The sequence below is a fragment of the Antechinus flavipes genome, chromosome 4 (genome assembly GCF_016432865.1).
Source record: "Antechinus flavipes isolate AdamAnt ecotype Samford, QLD, Australia chromosome 4, AdamAnt_v2, whole genome shotgun sequence".
NCBI lineage: Eukaryota > Metazoa > Chordata > Mammalia > Dasyuromorphia > Dasyuridae > Antechinus > Antechinus flavipes.
In genome coordinates this window covers 81,708,911-81,729,162 of record NC_067401.1, presented here as the reverse complement: position 1 = coordinate 81,729,162, position 20,252 = coordinate 81,708,911, and the positions used below count along the sequence as shown (strand labels likewise).

Genomic DNA, 20,252 nt, shown 5'->3' with positions numbered 1-20,252 from the left:
CAGTGTTTGCAAAGTGCTTTGCAAATCTTAAAACACCATATATAAATAGCAGTTATGATGATGCTGTTGATTTTGAAGTTAATGAATAAAAAATATTAGCAGATTATAAAGTAGTGTTGTTGAATTTTCCCCTCAGGCTATTTGCTAATTAAATTCAAACTCATTTTGTTTTTAATAGAGGGGGATGAGCTAGTAGTCCCTGAAACATCAGATAATAGCAGGAAACAAATGGTTCGAAACATCAATAATAAACGGCGTTATTCCTTCAGAGTCCCAGAAGAGGAAAGGATGCAACAGAGGAGGTCGGTATTTAACTTATATTTGTCTTCTGTCCATGCCTGTAGACCCTGAAGGACCATTTGTTTGGTGACAGTGCTGTATTATTTGTGTGAAAGCAAAAGTCAGTCTCTGAAACTCTGTCAGACACCTGTGTGTGTGTCAGTTCGGCAATGTGTTTTATCTTGTCTGTATAATTTGAACTAATCCTTCTGTGGTTGTAAAGATGCACTGGATTCAAGTATATTATTTGGACTTCTTAATAAATGTGTGCAATAGCTGTAATTTGGAATGCATGCCTCCACAAATTGGGTACAATATAGTACATATGTGTGTATATACTCTAAACTGTACATATGAAGAGCTCTAATAAACATTTTATAAAATAAGAAATGGTACTAAATGTAAATATGGATTAAATACTTTTAGACTCCGGTTCTGCTTTCCTTATTTAAGGGTATGCTCTTGTACAATCTGTGAATTTACTATAAGATTTTTCATTAATGGTGTATTACCTGGCTAACAATTTTGCTGGAATTTCCACAAATGTATAGACAAAAGGCAGGTAATGATTCCACTTATATAGAGAAATATCTCAAATGTTATAATTTTTAAAGATAAACAATAAAACAATCCAGAATTGTCTGGGGCAGAGATTTTTTTTTAATGTCTTTGACTGCATGAGGTCCTGTTTTCCACCAAAAATAGAATTATTTAAAATTCCTTTCAAAAAGTGAATATCTTTCTTTTCGACTCACTAAGTTTCCATTGAAAAGATCCTAAATCCTTTTCCATAGTTTCTGTATTGCATTTAGAAAAGCATCAACTATGATAAAAAAGCAGAAATGTTAACTTTTAATTCTAAATATCAAGGTAAATTTGGGGGGTATTTTATTTACTTTGATGTTGTTAATCTTATTGAATGCCTAAATGATAACTTCCAAAATACTGGTAAGATAATTCTAATTCCAAACATGAACAGTAGTGCAGTATTCTTCTAATTATATTTTTTTCTGTCCTTTGGCTTCTCCACCTTCGAAGAAGAACCAGGTCACCATTGCATCCCCCTTCTGCATCTTTTCTTGAATGTGATCTCAACTCACTCTGACTGTTAGTTCTCTGCCTCAGTCATGATTCGGAATTTTTATGGGTGCATTTATTGGCTTGCAAGACAGAACTTCCCCTCTTCCCTTTCTGCAAGTTTGAGGCTGACATAGAAGAACAGCTGCACTAAAGGATTATCCTTCTTATTAACATGAGCAATTTCTTAGATGGTTTCAGATTTGTCTTCTAAAAACAGAAAATGTACTTATTTCTTTAAATGTCCAGTTTAACTTATAGAAAGAGTGTCTAAATTAGGCATTTTCTCTTACAGGGAGATGCTACGAGATCCAGAAATGCGAAATAAATTAATTTCTAACCCAACTAATTTTAACCACATAGCACACATGGGTCCAGGAGATGGAATACAAATCCTGAAAGACTTGCCCATGGTAAGAAAAAGGAAGAATAAGTAAGACTCAAGTGAGTTTGCAAATTAAAAGAAAAAATAAGAAATTGGTTTTAGAACTGTCTTGGTAGAATGGTTTTATCTAAATAAATTTTAATACAAGTAATACACTTGGCAAGAAAGATTTAAATGTGGTTCTGCTATAGTTGAAAACAAAATAGATGAAAAATTTTCATTTGGTTTCCAGTTTGGACCTGTTTTTGGTTTCAGAGAATCCTTTCCTAGGGCATCCTGTAAGCTGAGAATCTGTATCATTTTACATAGCCAAAGTTGATATTTACTTGCTAAACTATTTTGAGTATCAAAACTAAATTATCACCAAAATTAAATGTAGGAAGTTGGGCTCTTAACCTAAGTCAGGGAATCAAGTTATCTAGGTGGTAATTAATGACTAAATTATATCTTTTCCCCTATCAATTTATTGGTTACAGACTACATTTAAAAACACTTAAGTTTTTAAAAATTGGCATTTTAAAAATTAATTTGGGATAGAGAAAACCATGGTGAATTTAAAATCCAGATTACTAGATTCCAGTCCCACTTCACAATTTAGTATCAGTAATACAGTGGGCAAGTCCTTTTGCTCCTTCCTCTGTAAAATGTGATAATGAAATTTGCACTTCCTATCTTGAAATGTTGTTGTCCTGTCTGTTCTCCATGCTTAAAACATTCTTGTACCACTTCTCTCATTACTGACCACCCTGGCCTCCTTTTAGTTTCAAATAAATTCTTCTATAAGAAGCCTCCACCAATCCCTCTAATTTTAGAACTTTCCTCTGTTCATTATCTCCTATTTATTATATGTGTGATATACATGTATGTGGGCACATATGTGTTTTATATGTATATACATACATGTATGTGTATGTATTTATTTACATATTATCTCCCCATTGAATTATAAGCAGCTTGAAAGTACTTTTTCTGATTTCTTTTTGTATCCTTAGCATTTAGTTCAGTATATGACATGCAATGGGGCCATGTAGTGAGTGCTCAATTAGTCAATTGACTGATCAATCAATTAGTCAATTAATTGATTAACAAATTAATTTAAGAAAATAAAATTAAAAGTGAGTGAATTTTCAATTTCTATTCCATAGGCTTATATCTTGATGAATATTAATTTTTAGCTGAACTTTTTGAAATTTAGTTAACAGATATTTATTGCACACTTATGTGCAGACCATAGTACTAGGCTTTAAACTTGGCATATAAGACATAAAAAGAGTGCTTGCTGAAGGATATAAAATATAATTAGAGACACGGTAAGAAATCATTTAAGGATAATTATATTAGCACGTGCAAAAAAACCTACTTTATTTATCATAATTTTTTAGGGGTGAGAGATAGACCTGTAATTTCATTGATATAGGGAACTCTCAATGAAGAAACTAGCCTCACTTCTCAGATTGGATTCAAGACAGTGGAGTAAAGAAGCACTCAGTAAAGCTCTCCCAACATTCCCCTCCAAACAACTTTAACCCCTCAAACTGAATTCTGAAGTGGCTGAGCCAATGAAAGGTCAGAGGGCGACATTCTTTCAGCTTGAGACCACTTAGGAATTAGCAGAGAGCTGTATGATATGGCGGTGGGGGTGAGCCCAGAGCCCAAGGTTATGAAATACCAGTGGTGGGACTAGGTGGTGGCAACAGAAGCAGCAGCAGCTTCAGTAGTTTTCAAGGCAGTGATGGAAAGGGGATCTGGCATGATTCAGAAAAGGATTAGAGGGCACACCTGTGCTAGCACTGTACAGAGGACCAGACATTGTTTGACAACTCCTTTGCCTCTGCCCACTTCTGACTCACAGTTCAAGGACAGAGAGGAGGAGGAGCATTTTAGTCAAGAGGGAGTGGAAACCCTGAAGGTCAGTGTCACTTCTAGCCCAAAGGAATCAGGGATTCTGAAGAACAATATCATTTCTGATGCAAAGAAGGAGAGTTCTGAGAAGCTGAGTTAATTGCTATACCAAGGGATCAGTGGTCCTTGGCTAACGATCAGAGTGCAGACTTAAAAAGCAATGATCACACCTCTCCCTAGATCACACCGCTTGAGTAGCACTAAAAACTTCCAAACCCCCAGAACTAACTCTAAAAATAGTAGTGCAGAATATCTTGATGCTTGAGACAGAGCTCTGGTGCCTGCCACCTAAGGACAAAGCCTAATAATATTAACACAAAGTTCCAAATCAAGAAATAGGGTGGAAAAATGAACAAGCAACAAGAAAAAAGAACCATGACCATAAAAAATTACTATGGTGACAGGGAAAAGGAAGACGCAAACTTAGAAGAAGAATGAAATCAAACAACTACAAGGAAAACTTCAAACAAAAAATATGAATTGGATGTAAGCTCAATAAGAATTCCTAGAAGAGGTATAAAATTATTTTCTAAATCACCTAAAAGTAGTAGAAGAAAAATTAGGTAAAGAAATTAAAGCAATAAAAGAACATTATGGAATAACAATTAACATCTTAATAAAATATGCATTAAAATGCTAAAGAAAATAACACTTTAAAAATAAATAGCCAAATGGAAGAAGAAGTCAAAAATACACTGATAAAAAAGTAACTCCTTAAACATTATAACTGCAAATGGAAGATAGTGGCTCCAGGAAACATAAAGGGTTGAGCCTGACATCAGACTTATCTTCCTGAGTTCAAATTTGGCCTCAAAAACTGACTTATGTGACTTTGGGCAAGTTATTTTAATCCTATTGGTCTCAGTTTCTGCATCTGTAAAAATGAGCTGGAAAAAGAAATAGCAAACCACTTCAATATCTTTGCTAAGAAAACTCCCATTTGTGTCACAAAGAGTCATATGTGACTAAACAGAATTTAAGAATTATTGGATTATCTGAAAGCTATGAACAAAGAAAAATATATTTCAAGAAACTGTCAAGGGCAAACAGCTCCAGTGTCCTAGAACTAGAGAGCAAAAGAGAAATGGAAAGATTCCACCAATCACCTGAAAGAGATCCCAAAATGAAAACTCTCAGAAATATTACAGCCAAATTCCAGAGCTCCCAGTTCAAAGAGAAAATATTTCAATCAGCCTGAAAGAAACCCTTCAAATGCAATGAAATCATGGTCAGGATGCTATAAGATTTAGCAACTAAATTAGAGGTACAGGAAACTTAGCATATGATGTTCCAGAAGGCAAAAGAGCTGGATTACCTACCTAGCAAAATTGAATATAATTCTGCAAGGAGAAAAAAATGGATATTAAGTGAAAATTTTTTCTGGTGAAAAGACCAAAGCTGAAAAGAAATTTTGACTTTCAAATAAAGGACTTACGAGAAGATAAACATGAGAAAAACCATAAGGAACTCAATAAGATTATAAACTGTTTAATTTTCTGTGTGAGAAGGTGGTAAATGCATTTTCTAAGAACTTCTTATTGTTATTAGAGTAGTTAGAAAGATTCTACCTAGAAAAAGGGTGCAGTTGGTTATGTTGATTATGTTGGAGTGACATAAAAGAAATGGAGAGGCAAGAAAGAGGAGAAGGGGAAAGGTGAGGAAAAATAGGGGAAATTTTCTCAAAAAAAAAAAAAAAGAGACATATAAGAAAGAACTAGTACTATGGACAGGAAGATGGTGGGGGCAGGGCAGGCAGTTCTTGAACCTCACTCAAAAATAAATTAACTCAAAAAGGGAATATACACACATACACAAATATCTGTATTATGTGTGTGTGTATATGTATACATATATATACTAACATAACTCATATATACTATATATATATATATGTTTTTTATATATTACACATTATACATGCATATACATATACACACAATTGGTGATAGAAATCTCTTATCCAGCAGAGAAGTAAGAGGGGAAAGGGATAAGAAAAATGAGATGCAATAAAAATGAAGGGCAGATTAAAGAAGGCAGTGGCCAGAAACAAAACAGACTTCAAAGGAGGGACCAGATTAAAAAGAAAGAAGGACAAACAAGAAAGTAGGATAAAAGGAAATACACAATTAGCAATCATAACTGAATATGAATGAGATGAATTCACTCATGGGGCAGCTAGGTGGCGCAGGGGCAGCTAGGTGGCTCAGTGGATAGAGTACTAGCCCTGAAGTCAGGAGGACCTGAGTTCAAATCTGGCCTTAGATCCTTAATACCTCCCAGCTGTGTGACCCTGGGCAAGTCACTTAACCCCAATAGCCTCAGCAAAAAAAGCACTCATAAAACAGAAGCAGATAGCATAATGGATTAGAAACACACTTGAAATTAGGTTTCAAAAGTTAAAAGAATAGGCTGAGACAAAATCTATTATGAAGTTAAAAAAAAGGCAGGGGTAGCAGTCATGATCTCAGATGAAGTAAAAACAAACCTAATTAAAAGGTATAAGAACGGAAATTACATCTTACTAAAAGAAACCATATATGTACCAAATGGCATTTTTGTTGTTAAGTCGTTTCAGTTCTATCTGAGTCTTTGTTGACCCCATTGGACCAAATGGCAAATTCTTAAAGGGAAAGTTAAATGAATTACATGAGGAAATTAATTTAAAAATTATACTATTGGAGGACCTCAATTTTCTTCTCTCCAAGTTAGATAAATTTAACCATGAAAGCAGTGAATAGAATCTTAGAAAAACTAGATAAGATAGACCTCTGGAGAAAATAAAATAGGAATAGGAAAAAAAAGATTCTTTTTTTCCCCAATGGTACATGGTACATACACAAAAATCGACCATGTATTAGGCATAAAACTTCACAACCATATGCAGAAAAAGTAGAAATATTAAATACACTCTCTTCAGATCATAATGCCACAAAAATTATATTTCATAAATGGCCATCAAAGTAAAGATTAAAAACTAAATAGAAACTAAACGTAATCCTAAAGAATGAGTGGTTAAAAGAACAAATCATATAAATAGTCAATCATTTCATTAAAATGTTTAAATTTATTATTTCCTTCATGTAACTTAGTAATGTAATACATTTATCTTCCTTAAAATTCAGTTTATTAAAGTTGGCCCTTAGTTCTGATCTGTAATTTTGGAGGAGTAGAGGTAGAGTTAACCTATTTCACTATCCATTTTGTTAGTTATCCCTCCCAACTAGCAGTAGTTGCTGCAGTGTGATGTTTTGTACTTTTCCTTTGCTCTCAAAAAAAACAAAACAAAACAAAAACAAAACCTCAAAATATTGATCAAATCAAAACATTGACAAAGATTTTTTAAGTATCCATTTTGCCTATGAAATAGAGATAAGTCCATGTATGGCTACACATTGACTACAATAAGACAACTTTCCAAAATTTGCAGGATGCACAAAAACTAGGAACTGGTTTTATGAAAATAAACAAACAAGTGGTTAATTTTATTTTTTTTAAGAAGAAAAGTAAATCACGTGTATGAAAAAAGTGAATATACCACCAATGAAGAAGAAATTAAAGCAATTATTAGGAATTGTTTTGCTCAACTAGTTAGACCAATAAAATTGACAGTCTAAGTGAAATTGATTACTATTTACAAGATCATAAATTCCCCAATTAACAGAAAAGGAAATTGAATACTTAACCATATTTAAGAAAAAGAAATTGAACATATAATCAATAAACTTGTATATAAAAATTCCCAGGACCAGATGAATTCATAAGTGAATTGTACCAAATATTTAGGGATCAATTAATCTCAATACTATATAAACAAACTATTTTTAATATAGGTAATGAAATAATTTTATAAGATTTCTTTTATTATAAAAATATAGCTTTGATATCTCAGTGAAGAAAAGCAAAAACAGAGAAAGAAAACTATAGACCAATTTCCTTAATGAGTATCAGTGTAAAAATTTTTAATAAAATACTAGCAAGGTGATTATACCATTTTGTCACAAAGATCATATATTATTACCAGATGGGATTTATACCAGGAATGTAGAGCTGGTTCAATATTAGGAAAACTATAAACATAATTGATCATTTGATTAATAATAAAAATAAAAATCATAGAGTTGTATCAGTAGGTTCAGAAAAAGCCTTTGCCAAAATACATTATCTATTCCTGTTTAAAAAAAAAAAAAACACTAGAAAGCATAGAAATCAATGAAATCTTTCTTAAAATAATGAGTGGTATTGATTTAAAATCAAGAATAAGCATTACCTATAACAAAGACAAACTTGAAGCTTTCCCAATAGGGTCAGGAGTGAAGCACGTTTGTCTGTCATCACTATTCAATATCATGGTAGTAATAAGTCAAGAAAAAGAAATTGAAGGAATTAGAGTATGCAATGAGGAAACAAAACTATCACTCTTTGCAGATGATATAATGGCACACTTAGAGAATCCTAGAAAAATAATTTTTAAAATAGTTGAAACAATTATCAACTTCAGCAAAGTTGCAGGCTACAAAATAAAGGCCACATAAAAGTCCAGCAGCAAGAGATATAAAGAGAAATTCCATTTAAAATAATTGTAGATGGGATAGCTAGATGGTCCAGTGAATAGAACACTGATGTTGAAATCAAAAGGACCTGAGTTCAAATTCAGCATCAGGTACTTTAATATCAGTTGTGTGACCCTGGGCAAATCACTTAACACACCCCACAACCCCCCCACCCCCATTGCCTCAAAACAAAAACAAGTAAACAATTTTTTTTTTAAATGAAGTAATTGCAGACAATATAAAATATTTGGGAATTTACCTGCTGAGATAAACCCAAGGATTATATGAACGTAATAAATACTTTTTATATAAAGAGATTTAAACAATTGGAGCAATAATAATTATTTGTAGAGAGGCTGAGCAAATATAATAAAAATTGCAATTCTACCTGAAAGATAAGGTCAAAAAGGATAAATGATTTAGACATAAAAGATCATATTAATAAATTGGGGCACCAGGGGAAAATGTATCTTTCAGATCTATGTGAAGAGTTTTGTGACCAAAGATAGAGGGAATTTGGGGAAGGTAAATAGATAAGTGTGATTAAAGTAAATAGATAAATGTGATTAAAGTGATTAAGCGAAATTTAAAATTTTTTGCATTAAAAAAAATACAAATGCAGCCCAAAGTAGAAAGAAAAGAGGAAACTGAGAAAGGGTAGATTTTACAGCAAATTTCTTTGATAAAAGCTTCATTTTTCAAATATGTAAAGAACTAAGTAAAATTTATAAGAATGTGCATCATTCCTTAGTTGATAAATGATTAAGATATTTCAACAGGCAGGTTTTGGAAGAAGCATGAAAAAATGTCCTAAATCATTACTGATTAGAGAAGTGCATTAAAAAATTCTGAGACACCATCTCACACCAATCTGATAAGCTAACATGACAGAAAAGGTAAATAATAAATGCTGAGGGGATATGGAAGAATTGGGACAGTAATGCATCATTAGTGAAATTTTTAAGTAGTCCAACTTTTTTGAAGAACAGTTTTGAACTTTACCCAAAAGGCTATAAAACTGTGCATACTCTTTGATCCAGCAATACCACTACTAGATCTAGAGAGCTATTTGTTTGTGTGTATACACACACACACACACACACACACACACACACACACACACACATCAACTTTATAAGTGGCAAATGATTATAAATTGAGGTGATACCTATCAATTGAGGAATGACTGTAATGATTTTAGAAAAACTTGGGAAGACATAATGTGAATTTATGCAAAATGAAGTGAACAAAATATTATACACAATAACAGCAATACTGTAAGAATGATCAAATATGAAAGACTTATCCTGATCAAGACAATGATCCACAATAATTCCAAAGTACCCATGATGAAAAATGATTTCTACTTCCAGAAGAAGAACTAATGAACTCAATGCAGAGTGAAACATACTTTTTTTTAACTTTATTTTTACTGTTTTATTTGTTTTGTGTTTTCTTTTGCAACATGGCTGATGTAGAAATATGTTTTTATAACCTCACATGTATAATTGAAATCAAATTGCTTTCCTTCTCAAGGAGAGAAGAGGGGTGGGAAGAAGATAGAGGATTTGGAACTCAAATTTTTTTAAAGTAACTGTTAATTTTTTTAACCTTTGATTGGGAAATATTTAATGAGATAAATAAAAATAATTTAAGAAGAAAAGAAAATACTCTAACTGTAAAAAATGAGTACCTGTTCTTCAGCTTAATAATTTTCTGAGCAGGGAGAGATCAAGGAACTTGCCCACTGTCACACAGCCAGTATATTTTCAGAGGATTTTATTAAAAGGTATCTGTATTTTCAGAATGAAAATGTTATCCTTTTATTCTTTTTTAGCTTATACAAAAATAATGCTTTTTTCATCAACAGAAAAATGTTTCCAGAAACCTTATTCTAATAGATATATATGTTTGTATATGTATATAGTTTCCCTTCAACTATAAATAGAAAGAAACAAACATCATTCCTATTACAGGATTTGTCTTAAGAAGAATTGTATTAACGAAGAAAAATATATTGTCTTATAATATTCAGTTCTTTCTGAATTTACTACCAGGGAATGAATGCCTTTTTGTGAGTGTCCCAGTGGCTTTTTACTCTTTTAGGGGGAAGAGGGGAGACGGGAAGGATGAGTGGGGAAGGAGTCGGACTGGCCTGTAACTTCTTCAGAGTTTAGTGATAAAAGCATGTGGAGACAGGGGAACTGGATTCAGATCCCATCCCTGCCAGGAACTCCTAGCCTGGCCTGGGCAAGTCCCTCTTCTCTCTGCCCCAGTCTCTGTAAAAGAAAGGAGCTGTATTGGATGCCTGTGGTCCCTCCCAGCTCGCGGGGATAAGGTGAGAGTGCCCACAGACACGGGGAGGTTCAGCGGCTGCTCTTAGGCTCACACCCAAGGGTTGCTCGGGGCTGGGCCTGAAGGCAGGGGCTGTTCCTGCTCGGGATCCTGCACTGAGGCCCTGCCTGACCTTCTTGCAGCCACCCCACTGATGTGGGGTGTGGTGGCCCCAGGGAGAGAGCCCGGCCCGGCCGCCCTCGGCTCAGCCCTTTGCACAGTGAGGGAGGGAGGGAGCCAGCGTTGGCCCTCTCAGCCACAGCTGTCTGTAAAATGAGGCTAGTCGCACCACCCATCTCTCAGTTATTGTGAGGGTGACGTAGGATAATGCTTGCAAAGTGGCATGGTGTAGAAATACTAGCCAATAGAATTTGTTTACTCAACCAGCCATTTTTTTTTAGGACACTAACTGCTCTTTGTAATGTAGTTTTACCATTTCACCTGGTACCATGTTTTTTCTAGAATTGATTATGGCAATAAATGAGATATTCAGTAAGAATATAAAGTATAAAGCTTAAATGTACTTAAATTTTGTTTCAAGAATATTTATTTAATTATGAAATATAACTGCTGTATATAGTCATTCCTAGGATAGTCAAAAGAATGATTTTTTTTTTATTTTTTTCGTCATGTTAAAAAAAACTTATAAAATCTTATTATAAAGAGATAGAGCTTTGATGTCATTTTTTTACAGGCTACTTAAGCATTATTTTTCTCCTATGAATTAGCAGCTACTAATTTGCCTCAGATTAAACTGAAACTGTACCATCTTCTTCCTTGTTAAATGAGCTTAATAGCTAATGAATTAAATGCTGATTATTCTTTAAAGAATATTGTTTACTTCCCCCAACCCCCCAGATAGACAAATACCATGCTTAATTTGCTGTGGAGGCAAGAATTAGTGTAGTAGAAAATCCTGGGCTTATGAATATAGCCCTGTCAACTGTTGACCAAGTGGCCTTGGGTAAATTGCTTAGTCTTTCTGGGCCTTGGTTTCCTCATTTGTAAAAGGTAGACCATGTGACTTTTAAAATCTACTATGAACATTCTATAATTCTAAACATGAGCATTAATTTATGTATTTCAAATTCTGTTGGGGTGAAGAATAGTAGAAAGTAATTCTTATTTTTGCATATATGCTGATGGATATTTGAGAAAAAATAAGTTTTCTTCTTTCATTTCTCATTTTTCACATTTATTTTTTTTTTACTCCAGTGATCAATTGGTTTGACCAGTGGTGTAGGTTTGCTTTGTGATTTTGGAGGAATCCAATTTGTTTTTAAGTCTTGAATCTTTATGTAATTTTTCTTTTTTGAACCTGTATTGATAGAGACACAGATGGTAGAGTTGGGGGGGAAAGAATTAATAAAAAGTGCATTTTATACTCTACCATTCTATACTCTTGACAAAAATTTCAAAAGTTTTAATACATTTTTTTGCTTCTATAAGACAGAGGCTCCTGTCCTCTGAATATCTCCAACTTGTACTTTTGCTTGTATATGTGGCAAGCAACAGACTTTGTATATATTCTTATTCTTCATAATTTCAGATTTCATTTTTATGGTGTATGTTCATCATTTTACTTCAATGCAATGATTACAAAATTAAGTACTTTTTAGAAACTAAACCATCTGACTGAGGCTTTGAGTGATAATATTCTTAAGCTTTAAATTTTCTTTTCCCATTAGTGGAATTACCTACAATTAATAGAATGTTACAAAAAACTGTAAATGAAGAGAATTCCCACAATCTATATTCATTTTTTCTTTGCAAGGCACATGCCTACAGATATATTGGATTAAATATTAACTTATATGTAAAACAATTAATCTGGACAGAAGTAAGATTGAACTACAAAAAATTTTATTTTTATTGGGTTTTGTATTTGGATAAATGTAACCAGCATAACTTTATTTTCTTGGTTCCAAAATGATCTAAAGGTTGGTTGTGTGTGTGTGTGTGTGTATACAAGTGAAGAGATGTTTTTCCCCTCACTTCTTAAATCATATAGAAAGCCACCATTTACCAAGTACTTTCTTTATGCCTAATACTGAGCTAAACCCTAAGACAAAAGTCTTTCTTCACATCTAAAACTTCACATCTAAAAAAAAGAAGAACTTAAGTGGTTGTTGTCTGGTAAAGTTGGACAGCTAGGTGGAACCATAGGACAGCATGGGTTTTGAGTAAGAAAGACCCAAGTTTATACCTAGTCTCAGACACTTGCTGTTAATTCTGGCCAAGTCACTTCTATTTCGGCTTTATTTTCCTCAATTGTTGAATAGGAATAATAATAGCACCTGCCTCCTAGGGTTGTTGGTATTTACAAAGTGCTTAGTGCAATACCCGGCACATAGTAGGAGCTATATAAATGTTCACTATCATTATTGTTTTTACAATTATTTACATAATTTCAGATGTGATTACTGATTTTATTGCTTTTCCTTTATGTCATTTACTTTTCACACATAGGGAAGCTATCAGCGCAGAATAGATTTTCCTTAGTTAAAACAATCAAAGACCATTCAAGGACAAATATTTGCTCTCCAAGAATTTTAACTTTCAATATGTTTGCGTGTTTTCTGGCAATATGTCAGGAAAGTTGTCCTAATTGCAATGATCCATGAGTTCTCTGTTCTACTCTGAGAAAGTATTAACTAAACTACTCTTTTGAGCTTTCTTAGACCATTAGTAATTTTATTTCTTAAGCAAAACCACAATATTCTAACTTTTTTCTTCTTCTTAGGATCAGCCTTGAAAATGTATTATTTCCTTAGCACTGATTTAACTTTTCTTATATAAAAGCTTTGTAGTCTATTATAGTTTATAAGATCACATTTTTTATAAAAAGAAAAAAAAAAAAAAAGGAAATTCTATTCTTCTCCAAGCATTAGCACATAAAGCACAAACTGCAGGCAGTTAGTGGAACTATACAGCTTCTCTCTTTCTGATAAAAGCAATAAGACATTGCTTAAAAATATGTGACCTTGACCTCTTGAGATATGTCCCTTCATTACTCTCTAATGCTCTCTTTGAAGAAATTGTAACTTGAATAATAATATGATAATCCCTCAAATTTTTATCATTTTAATAAAAACATAAGGTTCCTTCAACATGAAATCCTTAAATTTAAAAAGCTTTTAAAATTGTAAATTATTTCTCAGGCATTTAAAAAAGAATTGTGCGTAATGAATATGTCTGGACATTCAGAGGGGAAAAAGCCAATATTTATCCTTATTGGGAGACAGTATATCTTGTGGGAGAAAAAAAGGGGAAAAAATTACTCATTTACTTGCTGTATTTTTTATTTGTAGTGAAAATTAAATTGTTAAAAATTAAATTCATGCTACAAGCCCTTTAAAATCAAAACATGATTTTAAATAGTATTACATGCCAAGAGAAATCTCCTTCACCAAAATGTCATTTCATCAGTCTCAGAATTGAAAGAGATCTAAAGGACATCCAGTCCATCATGCACTTGAACAAGCACTCTTTGTGGAACCACTCTTTAAAAAGACCCTCCTCCTTTTGCTTAGAAAACCCAGTAAGACCTTCATCCTATCCCACTATGAGCCTCCTCTAAATGACAGGGAGCTTTTAAACATTCCTATTTTGTTCAACCAACTCTCATAAAGAGGCCACCTTCACCTTACCTGGTTAGATATTCTAGCACCATGATTGGAGTGTTTAATTTGCTTTGCAGTTTGTAATGATAAAAGAATGGAAATCTGTGGTAAATGTGAATTGCCCTATATTAGTGGATTATGAATGTACATATGTTGGGGCTGTAGTAAACTATGAATTAACCAATAGAAGGATTTGCTTGAAATATAAAGTGGGTTTTAAGGCTTCCCTTTTTCCTGCAGGGCATGCTTGTCTGAAATTTCACATATAACTACTGATTCCGTTTCCATTACCTTATTACCTTTCTTTCTTTCTGTTGTTGTCTTTGATAGCCGGGTTTCCCTCATTCATCCCCTCATCATCACTCCGGCCTGATCTCCTCTCCGATCAACTTTGAGCACGTCTATCACATGACTGTTAATTCTGCTGAAAAATTCCTCTCTCCTGATTCCATAAACCCTGAATATTCCCCGTCTCTGCGTTCTGTCCCTGGTACACCAAGCTTTATGACTCTAAGGGTATGAACAGCTGAGTCAGGTGTTTTACTAACTTAAATAAAGTTTACTAACTTTATTATGGATTTCCTAATGCCTGGCTTAACAAATAATATAGCAAGCTGTTAGCATTTTGTGAATGTTTCCTTCTGACCTCACTCCTTTCTACCCAGATTTTCCTTTATTTTTTAATCTTTTCATTCCTTTATATGTTTATTTTTATTTATGGCTTGGTGCTAGAAGGTTTTTTGGTATGGCAGTGATTTGGGTTTTTTTTTTTTTTTTTTTTTTTTTAGTTTAAAGGATAAAACTCCCAGTTTCCTCAAAAGTTGACCACATTTTAAAGAATAAGTATTAATTTCTTTTAAAATATAAAAACCAAAAGTACCTATTTTCAAATAAAGACTTATCATTCTTAGAAAAGGGCTCTTGTTCATTCTAAAATTTTATTTGAAATAATTCAAAAATCAGTTCGTTACAGAAAAATATATTATTTGTTAGATTAAGACCCAAGCTAAGGCACATACAATCATATTTATTTTTATCTTTCCCTACACTCTTTCTTAAGAATTGCAAAATCTCCAATATATAATCTAATAATATTAACTACTAATGACTAATAGGAAAAAATTATCCTTTGCTCATTAAAAAAAAGAAGTGGACCTCACAAATTAGGGAAGCCATTAGCAAAACTAGGATGTTGAATTGCTAATGTGTTTTTAATTGTACCTGGATATGAAAACTAAACCCATATGAGAAACAAAATGAGACAGATCACATTCTGGAGAACTGTGGCATCTGCTGTCATTTTGCTTTTGTTTGATCTTTCTGCATTTGTTTACATTAGGTTTTGTGTGGAATGGAGAATGCGTGTCCACCTTTGAAGTAGAATTTCCATTTTAATGAAAATATGCTGCTTAAACTAACCTTATTTGTCTCAAAGGGGAATTTTCTTAAATTAAGCAAATATGAACTATTTCACAGGGACCCGTTTTCCACTATTCCTCATAGTAGCTTGTGAGAAATAGTCTCCTTGTCTTTATTTTATATGTGTAATAAAGTAGTTCTTCATTTGAAATATTGGTGGCAGGAGATGGCAAAAAAAAATTTATAATGTTCCTTTAAATTGTACTAAAAATTTCTTAACTCCACATGAATTTGTAATGTCATTTGCACGTTCAGAAAATGTCATTGAACTAGATTAAGATTTGCTACGGTAGTAAGAACAAATAACAACGAAAACAGATGATTTCAGCAATGGTAACCTAATGGTAAGTGAAAAGAGTTGAATTTCAAAGGAGTATTGGCACATACAAGTGAAGCATTTATAATGAGAAAGATTATTAAAAATTTCATGGAAGAGAGCCATTTATTTATGGAAGCAATCTATTGTGAGACAAACTTTCACTAAATTTTTTAAAAGATTTGTGTGGAGAAAAAATTGGAAGACTAGATATTCAGTGCCACTTTGGTAATGGACTTTTGTTCTCATTTTACTTACTGGAACATGCTTTTTTTCTTTCTTTCTTTTTTTTTTAAAGGGTTTTTTCTCAAGCATTTCTTCTTTTCCTCTTTCCTCTGATTACTTCAAATTTGCCAAACAACCAGTGGATGTTATGACTGAATGTTTAAAAATTTATTAATTTTACATTAGAAATTATCAAAATATTAAGGCTTGAAGTTTTTTTTTTTTTAAGTTTCCTTTTCTTTCTAGTAATGTAATAACAATAACCTACTTGTCAGAGCTTGGAATTCATCCATTGCTCTATCAAGATTTTTTATACCACATTATATGCACGTTGCTTTTGTATCATAAAGTTAGTTGCATATGAATGCTTGTCTATTGAGCTGCTAGAAATGATGATTTTTATTTTTATTTTATTTTCTTAGAGAAAAGAACAGTGAAGCATTTGCTTTGGGGGAAAAATATCCACACAAAGAATTACATGGACTTTGCAAACAGAAAAATAAACCAAAATTGTAGTGGTTGAATTTGATGCCTTAAAGGGAGGCAGATTTTCAATATGCTTTTTCTTCCAAATGAATGTTTTTCTTACACATCATCATTTACCTTAATTGACTGTAATTTTGATCCTCATGTGATGGCTTTTCGCCACAACCTCTTGAAAGGTTCTTTTTGTGATATACTAAGAAAAGCCTGTTCCTTCCTTAAGTATATTAAAAATATCTAGAATTGATGCATTTACAGAATTAAGGAGTTAGAAGCAGCCAATGGAACAGTAAATGAAAATGGGACCTGGAATCAGGAGAATCTGAATCTATATCTTGCCTCAAACTCTTATTAGCTATGTTACCTTGGGCAAAGGCATTTAAACTATCTGTCTTGGTTACCTCGATTGTAAAATGAGGATAATAGTAGCACCTTCCTCTCAGTGTTGTTGTGAGGACCAACTGAGTTAAGATTTGTAAAGTGCCTAACACATAGGCAGTTAATAAATGCCTGTTCCCTTCCTGTTGAAGCAATAATCACATCACATCAGTCAACCAAGATTTTTCTGCATCTTGGTTTTTATTTCATCATGGCTGAAAATGTACCATGCAGCTAATCACCATGGAACTTTCCATTTCCTTCTTTCTTGTGGTTTTGGTTTAATTCTAAAATTTCATGCCAATTGTATTGATATAGTTTGTGATACCTTCAGTTATGTTTGTGACATGTTACAGATAGAGACCTTTTTTGTCTAGTGTTATGTACCAGATTATTTGTAAAAATGCTAATAATTCATTTGCTTCCTGTGGAAAAAAAGATTTTTTGTATTCAGCAATAGAAATGAAATAAATGTTAATTACATAGTAATTTCCACTGAAAAAAAGTGAAAGATAAATGTACCATTCTCTGAGGGAAAAAATTAGTCAGGGAATTTTTTAGTTCCCATTTCCAACTGACAATTGCACTATCAAAGTGAAGGGTTGGTAATTTTGTCAGTATAATTTTGATGGTATAATCTTGGCATTAGAGACAGAAGCATCTGAAAAAATGAAATTAGGAATAGCTACTGAATACATGTACTTGATAATAAAAACAAGGTGGCATCTCACATGTTTATTTCTTTGTTCCATTTTGTTGATAAGGGAATCTGGAGTTATTTATATCTGATTTAACAGTGACTGAAAGATATAAGAGGGGAAGAATACAAAAACATTTAGGACTTTGTTTGTACTAAGGCTTTAAAATCTGATTTTATATACCTGTATTATTGTCAAATAATTTAAGATAAGGCAATGTAATGTTTTTAAATAAAAGAATTTAAATAAATATGTGTGGCAATAGGTGTGTGTATAGATTTTTCTAATTTATCTTGCCTTAAGCTACCAAAAGATTGAATATATATCTCTTCTGAGCCCTTTGAAACAGTGATCCTTTCTCTAAATAGTTCATTAAAAAAAAAAGAGAGATTTAGTAATTTTGAAACAGAGTAGAAAAGGGAAGAAGAGTATTTGCCAACCATAATCATCTAACTTCTTTAGCCTTTAAGAACTAATGGTGAAATGAATGAAACCATTTGCTTAATATCAGGGTGGCCTAGGCAGAATGCTCAGAGAACCTGTGAAGGTTGTCAGAAGCATCACAGTCAAATAGTCAGGAAGCATTAGTGTGCACCTACAGGTACTGAGCTAAACATTGAACAGAGGCAAAGAACAGTCTCTCTTCCTAAGCTTAGGGTAAGGGGGCGGGGGGAGAGGGGAGAGACATATTAAACAATTATGTTTAAACAAAACTGTATCCAGGATAAATTTGAATTTTTGTTGTACTGCTAGCACGAGGGTTCTTTCAGAAGAGTACCAATGTTATTAGATTACAGAAAATATGGAGGGGAATAAGGTGTAAGAAAATTGAAAATGAATAAAAGGTTCAGGTTATGAAGGGATTTAAAAGCCAAACAGAATTTTATTGGTTCTAATAGTTAGTCACTGTAACTTATTCTTAGATCCTGATCCAGGAAGTCTAAATTTTACTTGGCACATTATAGCAGAACCATAAGTTAGAAAAAACAGTTTTTATTCCATTGTCCAGCAAGTTAACAACCTTTTTTGGGATCTCTGAATATAGAATAGAATATGAGATTACATATTGCTTACTTATTATTAAGTTGTCTTCCTGCTTTTAAGAAGCTAGTGAAATATGTGAATTTCTGTTTCTAGAAGGTCTATTCTAATTCATCTAAAAATCAGAATTTTAATGGAGACATCTTGGAGATTGCTGCTTCCCCAATATCATAAGGATTTATTGCTGGATCATTATTTAAGGATAATAATTTTATATAATCATTTGTGAGCCACACTGACCAAAAGGAGTTAGAAGGACTTAGAGAAGGACAAATTAAAAGACAATACTGTGGGCTAGTAAAATATTCAGTTAGCCCTTTTTTTCCCTTTTATTAATATTGAATACAAATGGGAAGACAGGGATTAAAAATAAATATATACTTGTATCATGTTTTTATTAACTATATACAGAAATTAAGGAACCTATTGATCAAATATTTTTTCAAGTAAACATTAAAACAATATTCTCAAGAAAGAAAAATGGATCATCATGTTTAATAATAGCAATGGCACATATATAGTTCTGCCCATCTTAGGAAAAAAATCTTAGCTGTAGCCTAGTCCCCAGCAGGCTTTAATGTTCCATTCTGGTTCAGTCCTGGGAAACCTGACCCCAGATTAGTGTCTTTCTTTGACTCTTTCCTTGTCAAAAAGTAAAATTCCAGGGAATCTCTTGGTGAGCCAAGGTATGATCTGTGCCAAGGCTTTTCCTATTATATATCAGTAACAGGGAGCCTTCTTGCAGAGGTACTTAATGTGCAATATGGCTGTCAGGCATAGGACAGCTTTATATTTCCTCCACCACAAAAAATGCATAAGATAGTGTTCTTATCAGTGTACAAAAATACACTCAGGAAACTCTGAGCCCATTAACTCCTCAGACACTCTCAGAAAGACTAGTTGAGGTGCCAGTTCTTTGGCTGGCTGTAGCATGGCTTTGATCCTACATTGGTAGTACAATCCCCCCCACAAATGTCGAGCTAGTGAGGAGCTCTCCCACCTGGAGCCCAGGCCCCACCTGCAGATTTTCAAATTGAGGAACTCTTCAACTCAGGAGTTTCCATCCCATAACTCCCCAAACTGGAAGCATTCATTCTCAGGATTGCTAATGCCTGATCTCTGAAAATAAAATACAGAAGCAAAAGAAATCCAGAAACTTTAGTCTCATTCTCATCTGGGTGAATGTAGCCCACTTTCCCCAAAGGAAAACTCTCCTCTTCCCTGCATCCCCACCACTATTACCCATTCCTTGCTGCAATCCAATGTGAAAGTCCGAAGGAAAGAAAGCTCTGGGTAAAAGGGGGGGGGGGGGGACATTTCACAGCTCTCTCTTCTAGATCACAGAGGGGACAATTCCACCCACCCAATTTGGTCTCTCCTGAACCCCAGGCACTGGAATCATCTACAAGAGCTTCTTTTGACCTTCCAGTGAGCGATCTGGACTTACATCCACCTTCTTGAAAAATATCCCATCACCCTAAAATCATATTAAACCAATCAGGAGAAATCATCAATTTGCTCAAGATTTCTTCTGATCAACCC

General features: G+C 33.4%; 1 protein-coding gene across 13 annotated transcripts in view; it reads left to right on the top strand.

Annotated features, from left to right (window-relative positions):
- The window catches only part of CDC42BPA (CDC42 binding protein kinase alpha), a 347,897-nt gene that overhangs the window by 304,118 nt on the left and 23,527 nt on the right, over window positions 1–20,252 (top strand). For 8 of the 13 annotated variants that reach the window (XM_051993436.1, XM_051993430.1, XM_051993434.1 and 5 more), the window contains 3 exons: window positions 179–302; window positions 1,652–1,769; window positions 14,481–14,666. In XM_051993436.1, coding sequence (XP_051849396.1) covers window positions 179–302; window positions 1,652–1,769; window positions 14,481–14,666 — 428 coding nt within the window. Of the gene's footprint in view, window positions 1–178; window positions 303–1,651; window positions 1,770–14,480; window positions 14,667–16,532; window positions 17,923–20,252 lie in introns of those variants that run through there. The other 5 variants (XM_051993437.1, XM_051993439.1, XM_051993440.1 and 2 more) reach the window with 2 other exon arrangements.